A 20,365-nucleotide genomic window follows, 5' to 3' on the forward strand; every position below is an offset into this window, starting at 1 on the left:
GTGCGGTGAAGCCGTTTGACGGACGTCGGACAGTGACTGCGAGAGACGAGTAGACGACAGTGTTGCAGTCGTCATGGACGAAATCCTCGGCCGGGTCGGGGCAGCAGTCGTATCGCGCGTTGGTTCCATGACGACACGCGCGATCTTCCGCGTTCGGCGATAGCAGGGCGGCGGCGGCGGCGGCGGTAGCCGACGAATAGCCGCGGGCCCGCAAATCGCTCAGCAGCTGCAGACGAGACGTGCCGCGCACTACGCACCGGCGCAAACGCATCTACCACCGATCGCCCACCCGAGTGTTGCCGTTACTCGTTAGATACTCATACTGGTGATAGAGTGCGCGCGGGGTGCCCGTGCTGTGCGGGTATTGCGCACACTTGATTTTGGCGAAATGTTGTGCGTGCGTGTGTCGGATCGTCTTATCTGCTCTATAGTATAGAGCGACCTACGCGCATTGTAGTCTTATAATATTATATTGTATTACACTACAATTAATATTGTTGTTGTTAATGTATTGAAATAATAATATGTCAGCGTCTCCTCCGTGTTTATATTACTCGAACTAATATTATACCTATTATTATTATTATTATTATTACTAAACGCTGAGCGTTCATTATCACTTATCAGCGATAACAGTACGATCGAGTGCGAAACGCGACTGAATAATATTATGTATAGTAGTTGTTGTGGGACGGCGACCGTGACTGCGACCACTGCACGAAAACCGATTGTCCGTCAATAACTACAACTGTTGTATTCGTTTACCACCACTAAACCGTCCTCCGTATCAGAGACCGCTTCCGCCTGGTGGTGGTGGTAGTTCTAGTCATCCGCCGACGGACAGATAAACTCGCCGAGTGCAGCGGACTACGAGTTACGACAGTCCGTCGCCGACGTGCATCGCATCGTGTGTTCAAGTGTATTGTATACTCCGCCGTCCGTTCTGCGCCCTTGTCGCATTTGTCGTGTGATATTTGTGTTATTATTATGTGCCGTTTCAAAGTGTCCGCCGCCGTACAGACGACACAGTGAACAGCACCATGAAAACCATTTTGTTGTACGTTTGCGCGGCGCTGGCCGCAGCCGTGTCCGGCGTTTGGTCGCTGTCCGTGTACACCGACGACGACCGTACGCGCGTACCGCATCCGTTCGTCAATGATGTCTCCGACCGTGCCAGGGCTAAACGAGACATCTCGACTACGCCGTCGCTGCCGCCGTCAATACTACCCGGCGTTTCCGACGGAAACTTAACGTCCAAAGTGAGTGTTTGCTACTCTTCTGATATCGTTATTGGTACCTACTACCTGTTTATAGTAATAAACATACTTACGAACGGTGTAGTTGTAGTTGTGAACATTCATAGTACGGCCACACTTTCACAGAGAGATAAAGAAAATTGTATAAAATAATTTGCTCGTTTGAATTAGGATACCTAATGGGGTTCGCTAAGTAACTGGTATGGAACAGGTATAGGTAGAATATATACAGTAAACTTGTTTTGTGCTAAATGTTGTATCACTTATCAGTTAGCTTGAATTACTTAGCCTTAAATTCAAACTCTAATTTTCTTTACCTAAATGAAATTAAACAATTCCATGCGTTCAATAAAATAAATTTGTATTGTAGGTAAAACAATATGTATAATTTCAAATTATAATATTGGTTTTGATTTTTAATAATTTTTAGATTTATCATGTACCTAGGCTGTAAGGTTATAGATAAGATTCATATAATTATACAAGACACATCAATATTTTTTCTCCTTGATTACTATTTATTATATGTAATATGTTTTAAATTATAACAAACAATAGTTATGTTGTTATGTCTTTAATCTTGTTGTTATAGATTAATTTTCTTTTTCATAAGTGCCTATACTTTACTGAATATTTATTTAGACCTTAATATATGCATTTTGTAATTATCAGGTCAAGTAATTTATGCAAGCATAGATTAAAATTACTAAATCCGATTACCGACCTAATTGTCATAATGTATAACATTAATAGTATTAATGGTAGATACCTAATTATCCATATCTACCTAGCACCTAACCTATGTATAATTGATTATTAATGTTTTGTTTGATGAAATTATTTATGAATGTAACTTATACAAAAATCATTTGCTGTGGCTCCTTGTTTTTCAACCTTTTGGTGAGGAGATATACTAGAATTAGTTGGGATACATTTTTTGTATTCATGTTTGGGTGGTCATTTCAACTTATAAAATAAATAAATTAGGTACAAAAGAAAGTTACAAAGTACAGCTTATACATCCTTTAAATTATTGGGAAGTGTTTATTGTATGTTTGATTATAGCTAGATAGCTAGTAATAATATTGGTATTGGACTGTTATCACTTCGCTACGGAACTTAAAAATCTTATCATCCTGCTGAGCAAAAACAGTGTGATTAAGATCCTTGATCAATAAGCAAACACTTATTACATAAAATAATTATTTTTATTTAATTAAAAATATACTACAATGTACAATAAATAATATTATTAAATTGAAAACTTATATTCGGATATATCTGTTAAGAGGTTGTCAGTACAATATTTGTTTTTTTCTCTCTTAAAACCACTCTCAATAGATAATGAGATAAAACACATTCAGCGCATAAAGTTATTTTTTTTATAATTTTTGAGTACCTAATGTGTGAGTAATTACACTCATTATAAAAATGATGAAGAATAGCATTTTTGAGGGTTTGATATATTAGTTTTAGTTTGGATTATAATTTAAAATTTAAAATAAATTTTGTAAATTTAAAATGGATATTAATTAGTTTTAAAACAATATTTTAATAAATTAACATGTTATCTCTTTAAAAACGGGCTTAAAATTATTTTTTCTAAAAATTTTTTGAATAGTGAATTATATGTTACTCCTATTTATGTACTTAAACATAAAAGATGAAATAATTTGGCATGAATTTGTGTTGTCTTATGTTGCGGGTGGGCCAAAGAGAGTAATTAAATAATTCTCTTAAAATATAATTGTTACTAAAAGTACCTATAATATTATAATAAATAATATATATTTATAGTAAAATAAATAGAACTTCTAGTCGAGTTCCAAGTTATTTTGATTACCCAAATATTTCCAAGACTACCTTATATAATCATCCTTGTTATATTGACTACTTTGTGTAGAGAATCTGATAATAATAATAAAATCGTGAATCTATATAGTTGTATATTTACACCTCGTAATTTTTATCATCAATTTAATTTTGTTTTGTAACTTGTTATTAATTAACCATTTATTTTGTCAGTAAGTCGACAGTCGTTTATTAGGTATCTTTTTTCCATAGTAGTCGTCATCCATAACATTAAATAGCGCCTAGCCAGGAACAGATTGGCAGAATTTTTCGGCCCAGGAAAATTATTTAGACTGGCCCTCTATATTATAATATCTAATATTATACATATAAAGAAATATTACTATATTACTAGTGTTTTTTTAAGGAAATAGATGGTTCAAATCCCTCCCCCCATGTACAATTTTGTTTACTGACTTTTTTTTTATTAAAATCAAATTTGCACATAAATAATATAGCAAAACAATTTAATATGAGACTTCTTTATTAAGTAATGCACTTTTTTGTTTTAACTCAAAGAAAAACTATTTTTTTTTTCACTTAATTTTTCCTATAATTTTAACCTAAATATTTATATTTCAATAAATAAAATATTGAGATGAAAAAAACACAAGCAATTTTAGTATACAATGCATCAACGTCTCAACGAATGAATATGATAGAAAAATATTAATGTTATTATTATTTTTATTGTTGTTTTTTTTGTTAATTTATTATTCCTAAATAAAATATAGTTAACTTATAGTTCCTTTATCATAGCTTGATTTGTGGCTACAACATTGGTATTATATATAGGTATATTATACACGTATAATCATAGCCTTGATAAGAAGTCAGAAATTACGGACTAAGATATACTATTACTAATACTAGATATAGTATATCTTAGTCCGTGTCAGAAATTAAAATAATTATGTCAATTATGATAAAGATGTGATAAATTAGTAAATAATAAATATAAAAAAAAATTCATGATAATTAATGACAAAATTAAAAACCGTTTGCGGCCATAGCAGCCCTCAAGCTTACTGACCCACCGGGAAGTTTCCGGGTATCCCCCCCATGAGCCAATCCGGTCCTGTGTCTAGCTAAAAAATATGTTTTTCAAATTAAATATCAACAATATAATATGAATATCTTTATAGGTACTTTTTATTTAAGAATTTTGGTAGTCAAGATAACCCGGAAGTATCAAATATATTTGTTAAAATTTAATATATTGTATGATATTAAGAAATATGACCAGTGGCAGATAATAAACCAGTACTTACTGTAATATCTTAAGAGAATAAAAAAATGGGTATTGTTTTAGTTTTTAAATAATAGGTACAATACCTTCTTAATAATTGACAAGATAATTGATTATTTACCCAGTACCTATTATATATCTCTCATTTAACATAATACCTATCTTAACATTATTGGTACCTACATTTTTATTGTTAAATACTTTCTAAGTTTTTTCTTTTTTTACTTAATTTAAAATAGGTAAACCAAATTTTCTATTTAAAATTAAAAATATGTATCTACCAATAAACAATAAAATACCAAATATTTTTTATAATATACTCACATAAATTTATATACTATTATATGTTTAGTAATATCCACGCTTTCACTTGATAATAGTAACAAATTTAATAAAATATAAACAGTCAACAGTGTACTACTTATTTAGGTTAGGTACCTAATTGTATCTATTGTATAATACATTTTTTTATTATTAAGCAATAGGTCTTTTTAAATTATCAAAGATTCAAAGAATACCTACAGTCTTATTACAGTTTTGTGTAAATTATTCTGAAAGTATGTTTATTGTTCTTTAATATACTTTACATACCTAAGTAGTTTTTTTATAATAATTATCTATGCTAGAAGGTATTTAATATTTGAAATGCTTTGTTAGAAGGTTAAATGCATATTTATCCTTTTAAAAGTTTAATGAGCTTATTATTTTTTTACAATAGAAAATCTATAGTGAATTTATTTTAAATAAATAAAATAATTCATCTTAAGTAATTCCATTCATTTATGTCATATATTTCACGAATAGGAGCAAAATTTTATTTACAGTAGCTAAATATTGAAATATCATAACTTCTATGTAAATATACATTATTTGTGCATAGGATATATCAAACAAATTTAATAAATATATGTCAATATTAATCAAAAAGTTAATGTATTGCTTTTTAAATGTTTAAAAATCTAAAATTGAATCATAGATTTTTTTTTTAATTCGGGTTATCTATTTGATTAGTGTTTGAACAATAACACAAAATATTTAAATTAATCAAAAATAATTTAAATGTTTTAGGTCTTAAAGCAAATATGTTTTGCATTATGAATGACATATATTGACATAATTGTAAAAAGTTCCTCTTATAGTAACTAATGCCTAAAATTAATATAGGTATAATATATTTGTTCATTGTTTTTTTAGATACATAAGATAATTTAGATACCCATCATATAATTTTTACATGTATTACAATTATACTTCATTTATACAATTAAATGTAATCTCTGAAGTAACTATTTTAAAAACTTAATTAAAATTAAAAACAGTACATAATATATGTTAGTACTAGAATAAGTAGGTATTACTATTTTTAAATATTTGGAAGTGGTTTGTTTAAATTAAATTAATAATTAAGATTTTTTTTTTTGTTAATTCATGTGCACAGAAAAATTAATAGATACTAATATTTATTTACAATTATTTATTTTAAAATTAGATTCCTAATTAATAGTATGTAATATAATTTTTTCAGGTTTTTCATTTAAATGAAACTCGGCAACAATTGATGGTACACTGGGTTGGTGAAAACTCAAATGTTATCATATGTTTGGCTCGTGAAGGATATCCTTCTTCATCTGTATACATATCATATGATTATGGAGATACCTATCTTAATAAGACGGAAGAATTTAAAATTGATGCTACTAAAAATCTATATGCTTCTATTGACAAATTTTACATACATCCTGCCTTTAAAACACATGTAATTTATTATTATTTAATTAAGGCTTATATGTTTATTAACTATTTGTTTTCCCCTAAAGTGTGTATATACAGATGTAATAAACCGTAAAATATTCACAACAACTGATCATAGTAAAACTATCAAATCCATTCCACTGTCATTTGTGCCAAGCGAAGTGACTTATAAGCCTGATGAACCACTCGTGTTTATTGTCCATGACAAAGTTAACCCTACAAAACAAGTACGTACAATTTATACTTAAATACTATCATATTATTTATATTATTTTAAGGTCATATATTGTGATCGACACTCATATTTATTTTTATCATTGCCATGTTGTTAACTTTTTTTTAGTACTATTATAATTTTAAATAACGTTGGTCAGCATTTATGTAGGATGTTAGTGTAGGGTACCCATATCTATATTTTTCATTTCCTGTCCTTCAAATTGAATTGATTGTGGAGAAATTTATTAGAACATAACCGGATGTTTTAATATTTATATTATCAGGGACAGGAACATTTTAGTTTTTTCAATTCTGGTTTTGATTCTAGGACTTAATACTTATTTATATTTTTGTTTCATTTCAAATTTTGGGTTATAGAATTTAAAGGTTAGGGTTTTTTTTCTTATTCAGTTAACTGGTATAAGTGCATATAAATGCATTTGTCACCTCTTTTCATGGGAATCACAAATACACTCTCACTAACCTACTAGAATTAGATTAATGAGTGATAACCAACGAGGATGGAATTTATCTTACATAACTTTTAATGACTTACATTAAATAAAATTTAAAATCTATCTAAACACTTATAAGATGAAAAACGAGCCAATAAACCTAAAATAAATATTCATTTATTGGTATTAAATAAATTATTTGAACATAACTTTTAGGTAAAAGTTTAGGTAAATTAATTAGTTGTACAAATATAAGGTATTAAAAAAATTTCTAAGTACAATTTTGAAATTTTTAATATTTTATTTATAATTTTAAACTTAAGAGTATTAATTTAAAACAATGTGGATAATATTTAGTTTAATAATATGCAAAATATTATGTGCATATGTGTATACACAGAACTAATGCAGTAAAAAAAAAAAAAAAATGTTTGAATCACTTGACACTTTTGTTCCTTCATTTTTTTAGTTATGGATAACTCATGATTTTGGTGTCACTTGGACTTCACTTGAAGAGCGCGTTAAATCATACTTTTGGATTCCAACAAAATGGAATTTGTATACAAGTGGACATTCATTGGTTATACAACGTGAGGAATCAGCAACAACATCTACTGTAATTGCTGTTTCAGAAAATATCAACTCTGGCCAAAATAATTTAACTACTTTAGCTGTAAATGTATTACAATTAAAAGCAAGAGATGACTATATGTTTGTGACTGTACAACTTTCAAAGGTATTAATTTATAAATATTTATCTATATTAAATAATTTAAATTGTATTCAATACAATAATGCAAATTTTTTTTTTTTTAGAATAATTTAGATCTATTGGTTAGCTACAAAGGAGGAAATTTTGTTCGAACTCGATTTGACACTGAACTTGACAGACGTGATTATCATATTGCAGATATCACTGCTAATAGAATCATGGTTGCTGTTGCTCACACTCGTACTTTGTCAAACTTATATATATCTGATGTAATACAGTCTTCGAATGAAGATACAGTATCATTCAGTTTGTCACTTGAAAGAGTGGTTGCATATTTCCCTAATATTACATGGACAGAATCTTTAATTAGGTACTTATACTATTTTTGTACTTATTTAAAGTATTAAATAAGTGATTAGATAAAATTAAAATAAATCTAGTATCTCAAAGTTCTAACATAAACCTTAAAGAATTAACATTTTAAACTATAAGTTTATAAAATTCCTTTTTGTTTCGTATAAGTAGTTAACCTATCCTAACTTTTGCTTTGAATACTCCTCGTTTGCTACCATTTTCCTAACCACTTGCATTTATAGTTGATAATTTTTTCCTTAATGATACTTAATTTGAAAAACCTTATTTAGTAAATGTTATATTTTTTCCTATCTCTTAAAAACCTAATATTTTTGTTTGTTAATTGTATTAAAGAAATCATGGGATGCATATTAATATATAAAATTATTTTTAATAGTTATTTATTTTACACTTTTGTTATTTAGATTTTTTGTTATAGTTAATATTAGTAAGTATATGTTAAAATTAAAATATTTATTTTAATATTAAATAATATAAGATTAGACAAATACAAAAATTAAACATAAAGACATTAGGTCTTTTTATTATTGTTATTTATTAAATATTTTAATATTCAAGCAAGATATAAGTATGTAAAATATTACAATTTAAAAAACGATCAAATTGAAATATCAAAAAAAAAATTTAAAAAAATTAACACTTATAATAAATATGTTCATACATTTAAATTTGATATAATATTTGAATTCTCTCTAATTTTAAAACTAGCAAAACAATAATATGTTAGTAAAGCAAAAACAACACTTGTAGGTATTTTTAAAAAGTTATGTTTACTTAATAATTTATTTTAATATTTAGATAATCCTTAAGAAATAATGTCTCTTAGAATTAACTAATAATGTTATGTTTCAGTGATTTGTGGGCTGAACCATTTGCAGATATACACAAAGTAAAAGGCCTTCAAGGAATCTATATTGTTTCACAAATTTCTGCTTCAATGCCGACAGGAAGTGTGGACATAGGTCCAGAGCATATTGTAACTCTTATCAGTTTTGATTGGGGTTTTGATTGGCGGTTGCTAAATGTTACGCGATCATTTTCTCATTGTGAAAAGGTTTTATATATTTGATATATCATTTAATGTTTTATGATTTTGTATTAACTTCTTTCTTTCACTGCAGTCGGATAACTGTTCTTTACATCTTACTCAAATGTTTGCCCATGTGTACCCTGTCACTAGAACTCATACATTCATTTTATCATCAAAGTCTGCTCCTGGAATTATTATGGCTACTGGAGTAGTTGGTAAATCATTAAAGGGCAATCCTGGAGTATTTGTCAGTAGAGATGCTGGTCTCACATGGCGACAAGTATTAAAAGAAATGCATTTTTATAATATTGGTGATCATGGAGGCATTTTGATTGCTGTCCGGTACTACAAAGGTGAAAAAGAAGAAACCAGTCAAATTCTTTATTCAACTGATGAAGGAGAAACATGGCTTGAGAAAAATTTCACTAACAGTCAAATAAAAGTTTATGAGTTAATGACTGAACCCGGAGAAAACACTACTGTTTTTACTATGTTTGGCTCAGTTATGGAAAAACATGAGTGGTTAATAGTTAAAATTGATCTAAAGAACGCATTTTGTAAGTATTATTCTAGTATTAGTAATTAACAAATAGTAGTGAGATACATCTAGTTGTTATGATCTTATAATTAATATATATTTTAATTCTATTATTGTACAATTATAAAATAGTAAAATCAATATTTGACAGTTGTCGAATAACTGCTGCCCAATATTATAATTTATTAAATCCAAATTAATTTTTATAGCTTATAACTGCACCAAAAAGGATTACAAATTTTGGTCACCTACCACTTCCAAAGATCATTTAAAAACATCTTGTGTTCTTGGTCAGACACAAATATTTCAAAGAAGAGCGCCTAAAGCAAATTGTTACAATGGAATGAATTATGATCGACCAATTCAGACCATAACATGTGATTGTGATATTGAAGATTATACATGGTAAACATAATTTTTTTTTTTTTTTAAGTGTTAGTGTTAAGCAGTTTATAAATAATTTGTTGTAAATCATAGTAAATACTATTTAAAATCATCATTGTCATTGTCATTGAAATATTTATATTTATTTTTCAGTGATCATGGATTTTCATGGTTTTCAAATTCTAAACAATGCATTAGGAATAAAACAAGTAGCTTTGATCCTTATTTAATTCCATCGTTTTGCAAACCTGGTTTAATGTATAATCGTACAAAAGGCTATCGCTTAATACCTGGAGATATGTGTAAAAATGGACGTTCATTAGAATTCTTACCTCAAGAAGTTCCATGTCCATTTGAGTATGTGTGATTATATAAATATTTAAAATTATTTATTTGTTTATTATTTTTATTTTTTTAGGGAAAAGTCAGAATTTATTTTAGTTGCTCAAAAAGAGCGTATTCTTAGGTTGAGTGGTAATTTACCATATGAGGTATTACCTGTGCGTAAACTTGAAAATGTCATTGCTGTAGAGTTTGATGTGGAAAATAACTGTGTTTTTTGGGCTGATATTGTTACTGATACTATTGGGGTATAATAAATAATTAAATATATATTTTTTTATTCGTGTTACCCACTGTTAATTTTTTTTTAGCGACAATGTTTATCTGATGGTAAACAAGGTCCAGAAATTTTGGTGAATTCTGGTCTTAGTAGTGTTGAGGGAATGGCATATGATTGGATATCTAAACATCTTTATTTTGTCGATGGTGCGTTAGCTAAAATAGAAGTTATACGCACTAATACTAAAATTCCTGGACACATGCGCAAGACTGTACTAGGTCCTACTCATCTAAAGAAACCTCGTGGGTTGGCAGTTCACCCTAGACTAGGGTATGTATATTACTAACTTCATGTTAACATTGTTAACATATGCATTATAAAAAATGTTTTCAGTTATTTGTTTTGGACCGATTGGGCTGTTGGTGAGGCTAAAGTAGCAAGAGCTAATTTAGATGGATCTGATGTAAAAACATTAATTAGTAATGATTCTATTGAATGGCCAAATGGATTAGCTGTGGATTATATAGCTGAACGATTATATTGGGCAGATGCACGCCATGATTATATAGCTTCTTGTGATTTACATGGAAATAACATTAAAAAAGTTATAAAAAATGATGTAAGTATTGAAATTTATTTGTTAAATAAAAAATTCATTCAATACTTTTTATATTTTTAATTTTAGGAAAAAGTTTCTCATCCATTTGCTGTAGCTATTCTTAAAGATTGGATCTATTGGGATGATTGGAAACAAAATTCTATATTTATGTCAGATAAAGATCATGGTGCTAAAATACAAACAGTTGCTTCACATTTGCCAGGATTAATGGATTTAAAAGTATGTTTATATAAGATCCATTGGCGTGCGCAGACCAGAATTTCAGGGGTGCCTACAATATTTTTGGTCCCTTTTCTTAATTTGGACCCTTTTAACAAGACACGTACATATTTTAATAAATTATAATGCCTGAATAAACATTACTTAAATTATATCACATATTAATCAGTAGTATTATTAGTACCAACTTGTATTATATTTCATTAGATAGTTGGATCTAAAATCTATTATCAAGATAACTGCAATATATTTTATTTATTATTTTTACTTTTGTAGTCAATAACATCTAGCTGTTATAATCATAATAAGTTTTACCACGCAAATTTAAAATATTTTAAGTTGTATTATTTTTTTTTATCCCAAAACATAATTTTTTACAATATATTTTAGAAAAAATATCATTTTTATTTAAGCAACATTAGTTAAAATACGGACCCATATAGGACTTAAATTTTAGGGCCCCAATTACATATTGGGGGGTGTCCAGGCACACTTGGAACCCCCCGTGCGCACGCCTATGATAAGATCATGTAAATATGTATATATTACCTAATATATTTTATAATATTTTATTAATTTGATATTTAAATTTAGGTATTTTCTCATATGTCACAAATTGATAAGAATGCATGTTCAAATAATAACAAATGTTCACATTTTTGTTTTGGTTTACCGAATCAAATGTTTTCTTGTCAATGCCCAGATAATATGAGTAAATCTGATAATAGTTGTCTTTGTCCTGGTCTTAAAGAACCATTTTCCAATGGAACTTGTCCATCAGGTAAATACATTATTGTTTTAGTATTCTTTTCTAATTTATATATATATATATATATATATATGTATATATTAATATTATAAATTATTTTTAACTTTGATTTTATTGTTACTTATCTATTATAACTATTACTAATTGCCAGTATATGGTTTTTTTTCCATTAATAAAATAATGTTTTATTATATTATACCTATATTTTTATTATAATAGGTATTGAATAGATAGGTTAGTCTTAAAAATGTACTATAGTAAAATTAATATTTACAAATATATTATGATAAACACTTTCTATTATTGGCAATTAGTAAAATGAATAATAATTTATTTGGCAAGTGTTATAATATAATAAAAATTTATATATTTTTTTAATAGCTGGTCAAACTTGTTCAGCTGATTATTTCCAATGTGCTAATGGTAACTGCGTGCCTAGATATTGGCAATGTGATGGAGATAATGATTGTGGAGATAATTCAGATGAAGTAAGATTCTTCATTATAACTAATTACTTCTAGTTACTTCTCCTTAAATTATAATAACTACCCAAGTGTCAGGGGAGAGGCTGAGGGGGCTGCAGCTCCCTTTTCCCAAAATATTAAGAAAATTTAAAAATTATTTTAATTTTTAATGGTCTATGGAAATTGCAACAAAAATCTTAAATTGTATTTTACAAAAATTGATCAGCTCCCCCTCATTTTTTTTAAATAATAATAAATTTAGTAGGTATTTAAATTTATCTTACTAATACTAATATAATAATAATATTATGATAAATAATATATATATGTATATATTATATGATATAATAAATATATAAATTTCAAGTAAATATATAATTTTTTGATTAAAATATAGTAAATATGATTAATTCTGTTTATTATTTTTTTTCTGTAAAATATATTTACTCATCTATATTTATTATAGCTATTAATAAAAATTCAATATGTTTAGGTCAAGTGTACCAAAGTTTCATGTGGTCCAAATTCATTCCAATGTGATAATGGAAAGTGCATTCCATCATATTGGACCTGTGATTTTGATCCTGATTGTGAGGATAGTTCAGACGAAATAAATTGCAGTAAATATATTTTTATATTACTTTAAATTTGATTAATTTTCTTTTTTTTTTAAGTTAGTCAATTAAAAAAAAATATATATATATATGTATATATAATTAGTCTACTACTTTCAAGTCACAATTTGATCTTTCAAATACACAATTTTTATTATGAAAACTATTTTTATTAAATCTATAGAGTTTTTTCAGCTTTAATACTATGTTATATTGAACATTTTCAGAATATTCAAATTGTTCTGTTGGACAATTTCGTTGTAAGAATGGCCGATGCATTTCGATGCACTGGCGTTGTGATTTAGAAGACGATTGTCATGATGGATCAGATGAAGTTGATTGTTTAAATATTTCCAACAATTCTTCATCAACTTGTCCACGTAAGTATATACTATATTATACATTTAATTAATTTTGGATTTGTATGTACTAAAATAAGCTTAAAATAAGACACATTAATGGATTAAAAAACTTTGAAATATGGACCTAATAAACAATGTTTTGGTATTAACATCAAATTGAATACTTTCAAAAAATATGAAATGCATACAAATTCTGACTAATTATAATCAAGCCATTACCAAATGAAAAAAGGGCAAATGTAAAAATATTTAATGTATTTTCTTATCTTGTAGCAAGTAGTTTTCATTGTCCTGGTACTGCAAACACTTGCATTCCAGTCAAATGGCAATGTGACGGTGAAAAAGATTGCCCTGATGGTAAAGATGAACTTAATTGTGATATAGCAAACTGTGAATCTTGGCAATTTGAGGTTTGTACTAATTACAAGTATTCAATATAATAGGTTATGTTTATTTTAATTTTAATATTTCTACAATTTGTTTAATTAGTGTGCCAACAAGAAATGTATATTTGCATCTTGGAAATGTGACGGAGATGATGACTGTAATGATGGATTAAAGAGTGATGAGGTTAATTGTACGACTACAAATAGGACTTATCCTGTTGAACCAACTACTCCATCTTTACCATTTATCACCAATGTTAGTAAAAATATTTTAACTAAGTATTTTGTGTTTGTGTTACTAAGTTATTGCTATTTTATTTTCTAATTATTTAGGGCACCTGTAGTGAATGGTTATTCCGATGTAGTAATGGAAAATGCATTCCTTATTGGTGGAAATGTGATAATGTAATGGATTGTGAAGATGGTTCAGATGAAGAACAATGTGGAACTTTAATTCCTACAATTTCTAAAACAAACACCTCAATTGTAACTCCTAAAAATATGTGTCCTCAGCATTATTTCCAGTGCAACTCTGGTTTGTTTTTTTTTTTTTGTTTTTACTTATAAATAATATACTAATATAATATTCTGTTTAATATATAAATGATTTTTTTTGACATAGGTTTATGTATTGAAGACTCGTGGGTATGCGATGAAATTTTTGATTGTGATCAGGGTGAAGACGAAACTAACTGTAAAAACAACAATTTTGTGGGTCGTTGCAAAAATAATAGCAGGGAATTTAAATGCCGTATATCTGGGTCATGTATTAGTATTGAAAAAGTTTGTGACGGTACTCCACAATGTCCAGATGCTAGTGATGAAATGTTTTGTACCAACAATAACCAAAGTAATAGTGCTATCATTTATCAATAATAAAATTATTTAAGTATATCCATTTTCTAAAAAAAAAAACATAAATTATTTAGCTCCCGGAACACCAAGTTGTGGGGTTGGTCTATTCCCTTGTGATGGCAGCAGATGTATACCAGCATCCAAACGATGTAATCAACATAAGGATTGTTATGATGGTACTGATGAAGAGTATTGTGATACAATAAACAATACTTTAAGTATACAAGTGAGTATCAATATTTACTTAATTAAAGTTATTTTCTATTTAGTTACAATATTTAAAATAAGAAGCTGTTGATGTTCATCTTCCTTTATTTTTATTTCTGTATTTGCATTCAAGATAACTTTCTACTGTGATACTGTGTTTTGTTATCTTTTTTTTTTATTATTATTATTTTATATTAAGTCTGTATTAAGTTATTAAAAATTTTTACATTTTTCTTATAGGTGTCTTTAATGTTTATTGATGAACATGAAACGACTTCAAATTCTCTGTCTTTATATTGGGCAGCACCAAAAAATTTAAGTTTGGAATATTTACCTTCTATCAGTGAATCACGAATGCCAGAAACATCAGTTAATAAGACATGGGTGTCCGTGACTAATTATAAGTTTACATCACTCAAGCCATATACTGCATATAATATGACTGTATTTGTCCGTCAAAAAGATGTACCTAATGCTATCTACCCACCTGCTTTTTTCATACTGGCATCAACTGCAGAAGGCGGTATGTTTAAATTAATCATTTTAAATATAATTTGAAAATATAACTTTTGATTTAATTTTATAGTTCCAAGTGCTCCTCTGAATGTAATAGTTAAACAAGTAAATGCAGAAGAAGTATTAGTAACTTGGACTAGACCAGAAAATCCAGCTGGTCGCATTTCGTCTTACAATGTTTATGTTGAGCCACCTCATCCAGCTATGGTTTTGTCTGTTGAAGCTGATTATAATAACATTACACAATCATATCCTGTTCGATCATCATTATATCGTAGAAAAATTGAATATAGTTTTTGGGTATGCTTTGTTTTTAATAAAGGGGAATAGTAGCGACCACATTTTATATGAAAAAAGCCTCAAAACTAGGAATAATTTTCTAAAACCATTCTTAAAAGAATGCCACATTTGCATTGCATATTGTTTTTGTTTTATAAACATAAACCATTGCAAATGTTATACTCAGAATAATCCTCGGAATAATCTAGTTTAATCAGTAATTTTTAAAATTAGAACAAATTTACATATTATAATATTTGATTTTAAAGTAAGATTATTATCTAGGGTATCTCGTAGGCTTCTATTGATATTTTAATTTTAAGACAAGTTAATTATAATAATCATATAAAAATAACAGAGTAAAATAGTGATTATTGTGAATATATAATTTTCTATGTTGAAAATTTGTAAATTAGAGAAAACGCTTGTTGGTATGGTATCTTCTTAATGGATTTGACATATTATATTTTTTTCAGAAATAAATCATTCGGTAATGTAGCTATAAGTTTTTTCCATGTGAAATTAGTTTATTGTTATTCCTCATAATGTAGTTGTTACAAGAGCGCCATTCCCACATATGTTGTTTCCATCATAAAAACCTACTATACTGGGTGATTCTTGTATCAAACAATACTTATTATTTTTAAATCTATTAATATTTTTGGAAATATTATTTTACATAATTTCCAGTTAAAATAAATTTTTTTTTAATTTTTTTTTAATAAATTTGATATATTGTATATTTTCAAGACTGAAACAACATATTTAGGATTGGTTGCCTCTTAAATATTATTAACTTAAATATTTGGTCTAGGTTACTGCCAAGCTATCAGAATTTGAATCAGAACATTCTGCTGTAAAAAGGTTCCATTTCGAAGAGGATTCTTTAGTAGATGTTGATTTAAAACTAAATGTTACTGCGAGAACAGAAAATAGTATCACTATATCTTGGGAAAGTGTTGAACATGCAGATGGTTTTAATATTGTTTCTTCGGCACCAATTAAAGAAGGGCCATATCCCAATTCTATTCAATCATTTAATGTATCTAACAACAATAATGCATTAAAGTTTATAAGTTAGTATTATTCAATTTTTAAAAAAAATGTTATTTTTTGTTAATTTTATTATATTTATTTTCAGTTACTAAGCTGTCACCTGGTGTAACATACACAATAAATGTAATACCATACAATAAGCGTTATACTGGTATGAAATATACAATTGTAACAAAAACTGACGGTATGAATATTGAAACTGTTTAAACAATATTTAAACAAATGTTTTTAATCTATTATTTATTTAGGTCAACCATTACCATCTGTGACAAATATAACTGGTGCTTTGGTCAATATAAAAGATAAGAAAGAGTCAACAATTAGAGTACAATGGAATGCACCTAAACAGTTTGGAAAAACTAAATGGCTCTATGGGGTTTATTATGGTACAAATGTTAATGACCTTCTAAATGGTATGCTAATCCAGAAGCTTTATAATATCTATTTAAACATTAATATACATACAAATTTTTTTAGGTCCTAAGTATAATACTTCAGCAACCATAGCCATTCTCGTCAATATTGAATCTTGCACATCACTTATGATTGATGTTGGAGTCATTGGTCCCAATGGTATTGGACCATTATCTAAGAGACCATTTAACATTATAACTCCATTTGATCCAACTGTTCCACCTAAAGATATTAAAATTGAACAGCTTGAACACACAAATCAGCCAATGATTCTTATAAGTTGGAAAGCATCTTGTCACCCAGTTCAACAGTCTTATAAAGTAAGAACTTTTCAAATTATGTTTTAAAACCTTGTTTATTACAACTAAAATTAAAATATACAATTATTTTTTTCAAGGTAAGTATTTTGGAGTCCAACAAAAATAAAAATTTTGAAGCTACTGTTCCAAATGTATCTGACACCGAAGCTTCATTGCATTTTTCTGTTAACTATGGTGGAAATTACTTTATTCGTATCTCGACCATGACACCAAATGCTGTTCCATCATCATTGATTAATTATCGTGCTCCAGAATTGCCTTCTCCGCACCAGGTCAAGGTATTTAGCATGCCTGATGGTCATTATGAAATATATTGGCATAAACCTAATATAACTCTTCCACTTAAGCCATCGTGAGTATATAATGAGTATATAAATATACATTGATATAAACATTAATTAATATTAAACTTAATCTTCTAGGATGGTGCATTATTTGGTGCATATGTCTGAGGGCAGTGAATTAAATGTCACAACTGCCAAGACCTATCAAGCTGAAGATAGTCCATTTATTATCATTGATCCGCCAACAAGTAATAAATTGTCAGTGGCTGTTCAACTGGCAACAAATGAAGGTTATGTATCTAAAATGTCAGAAGTATTCTCATTTATACCTCAAAGTGGTTAGTAAAATATTCAAAACAAACTTTACATTTATAAATAATAAGATTAATATTATTATTATTAATATTTCAGTTGATAGTCAATCTTCAGAAGTGGTTGTTGTTGGTGTCAATACCGGGTGGATGTCTATGATTTTGGTATTATTAGTTATAGGATTATCTGCAGGCCTAACATATTTTGTTGTTCGACATCGAAATCTGCAAAATAGCTTTGTGCAATTTGCCAATAGTCGATATGATACACGGTCGGGATCAGCTACTTTTACTGGAGTTGATAGTCTTGGTTAGTAGTTTATTTTTATATTTTTTAATTTCTTATTAATTTATACTTATTTATGGCATAGTTATAAATTTATAATAATCTTATACAATTTTAATTTATAATTTTTTAATTGAATTGAATTATTTGTTCATGCTCTCATAGGTTTAGGAGTATTTAAAGGTATTCAATATAATAGAAAAATATTATATAGTATTGTACACACAATCATTTGATAGCTTGAATTTTTGTATTATTGAATATATTATTAATTAAATTTTTCAGATGATGAGCCAGCAGTTCAAGGCTTTTCAGATGACGAGCCACTAGTCATTACTTAACAATTATCAACTGATCGTTCCGTCATCTGTGATAAAGCGTAACCATTTATCTCAATCCAAGTGACATATTATTTATATTTATTAGAATTTAACATAGAAGTCAACTTCTTTATAATATTATATTTACCCTTAATTATAGTGTTGTAACTGTTTATTTTTTACTTGAAAATATGTTATTTTATCCCTTATTTTATACTTTTATTTTAATTTAATTTTTCTAAACTGTTTGCCTTTAGTTTAAATATATCATTTATGAGTGAACATATAAAGTTATATCCTATTGCCAAAATAGATGTGACCCATCTCAAGTGGCGTCAAAATGGAAAAAATAAATCCACCTATTATATTCTGTGCCATGAAAGATTGCAACTCCTTCACTCATCTTAAAAATGGAATTTTTCCCACTATGAAGTTGCTACTATATTCTATGAGACTGTTGATAGGCTATGAGCGGATTAAGTGTTTTGTTAATTATGGGGTGGTAGTCTCTCATGATGTGGAGTATTCATATAATACTAAAAAAAGTTCAAAATGTTTTTTTGAGAAATCTTATTTTGGTTTCACGAAAACTTAAAAATACAAATTGATAAAACAAATGTTCTTAATCTTCTAATGAATGGGTTTTGGCGTCACTGCCCTTCTTTCTGACTATCTGTAAAAATCGAAAATATTGAATTAAACGATAGATATTATGTTTAAAATACAATTGTTATAATTTCAATACAATATGTGGTATCAATAAATTATATCCTGAAAATAACTATATCAATAATCCATTTTGTTACCATACACATGTTGTAAATATAATATTAAAAACAATTGTTATTATTTGATTTGAAGTGACTTCTGAAATTCTTTAAAAATCTTTGCTAAATGACTGAATTTAATGTATTTATATTCAGTTGTTATAAGTAATATAATCAGTATATCATCGTTTTATTGTTTTATATTGAGTTTAAAAAATCAATTTTAAGATTTTAAATAGTAATTTACAAAAATTACAAACATTAGTATCCAACTTGAATAGACTTTCAATTAACACATAACATTTTATCATGAAAATTATAAAAATATAATCAAATCTCTTGTATATTATTTCCTAGTGAATGGATATTGTTATTTTAATTTAATTTTTTATAGTATTATAATAATCTCCCTTTTCATTTGAATAATTATTTGTGCTCAAATATATTTTAAATATATTTAATTAATGGCTAAGTAGATAATTAAAATAAGTTTAGTGGCATAGTATATCTAGATTTTATTCATAACTGCATAATATTAGTTAAAGCCATACAAGTATTGTAATGAGAAACTGCCCAATTTCTACTTATAATATTGTACGTACCAATTGTTTTTTTATTTATATATACATAATACAATAATATAAACACTTATACAATATCTAAAACAAGTATATAATTTGTTTATGACCTATGTCTTGTCAGCTGATATTACGAACAACTTTACATAATATATTTTAACATGATTTATTTATAAAGATATCTGTCTAATTTGTAATTAGTTTCACAGTTGTAAAAACCTGAAATATTCTGTTATTTATATAATATTTCATTAAAAGTTGTTTGCCTACCATAGATAATAAAGAATCTTTATTATTTATGATGTCTACTTAAATTAAATCAATTTTTTTTTTGATTTAGTCGTTTATTAAATACCAAT

At 27.5% G+C, this 20,365-nt stretch overlaps 1 protein-coding gene across 2 annotated transcripts; it reads left to right on the forward strand.

Annotated features, from left to right (window-relative positions):
- Positions 1-578: 578 nt before the first annotated feature.
- Positions 579-18,843, forward strand: LOC113550146 (sortilin-related receptor-like). 2 transcript variants are annotated; one of them, XM_026951826.1, is made up of 33 exons: positions 579-1,259; positions 5,882-6,112; positions 6,174-6,335; positions 7,249-7,515; positions 7,596-7,861; positions 8,719-8,920; positions 8,988-9,453; positions 9,644-9,839; positions 9,972-10,175; positions 10,237-10,408; positions 10,472-10,710; positions 10,774-10,999; positions 11,066-11,218; positions 11,813-11,999; positions 12,369-12,475; positions 12,945-13,071; positions 13,293-13,445; positions 13,701-13,837; positions 13,917-14,069; positions 14,147-14,348; positions 14,436-14,663; positions 14,743-14,894; positions 15,116-15,398; positions 15,462-15,691; positions 16,485-16,746; positions 16,812-16,910; positions 16,975-17,139; positions 17,204-17,460; positions 17,538-17,812; positions 17,883-18,082; positions 18,156-18,365; positions 18,507-18,524; positions 18,627-18,843. In XM_026951826.1, the coding sequence occupies exons 1-33, from the start codon at positions 1,041-1,043 to the stop codon at positions 18,680-18,682; spliced, it is 6,504 nt and encodes a 2,167-aa protein (XP_026807627.1). In that variant the 5' UTR covers positions 579-1,040; the 3' UTR covers positions 18,683-18,843. The 2 variants fall into 2 exon arrangements, with proteins under 2 accessions (XP_026807627.1, XP_026807637.1); XM_026951836.1 differs by lacking the exon at positions 18,507-18,524 and having other exon boundaries at positions 584-1,259.
- The last annotated feature ends 1,522 nt before the right edge of the window (positions 18,844-20,365 follow it).

This window comes from Rhopalosiphum maidis, chromosome 1 (genome assembly GCF_003676215.2).
Source record: "Rhopalosiphum maidis isolate BTI-1 chromosome 1, ASM367621v3, whole genome shotgun sequence".
NCBI classification, from domain to species: domain Eukaryota; kingdom Metazoa; phylum Arthropoda; class Insecta; order Hemiptera; family Aphididae; genus Rhopalosiphum; species Rhopalosiphum maidis.

Excerpts from the sequence above, each read along its gene's own strand:
- LOC113550146 (XM_026951826.1), top strand. The coding sequence starts at position 1,041 with ATGAAAACCATTTTGTTGTACGTTTGCGCGGCGCTGGCCGCAGCCGTG. Across the intron at positions 11,219-11,812 it reads CAGGATTAATGGATTTAAAA|GTATTTTCTCATATGTCACA; the intron begins GTATGTTTATAT and ends ATTTAAATTTAG. Across the intron at positions 13,072-13,292 it reads TTCAGACGAAATAAATTGCA|AATATTCAAATTGTTCTGTT; the intron begins GTAAATATATTT and ends GAACATTTTCAG.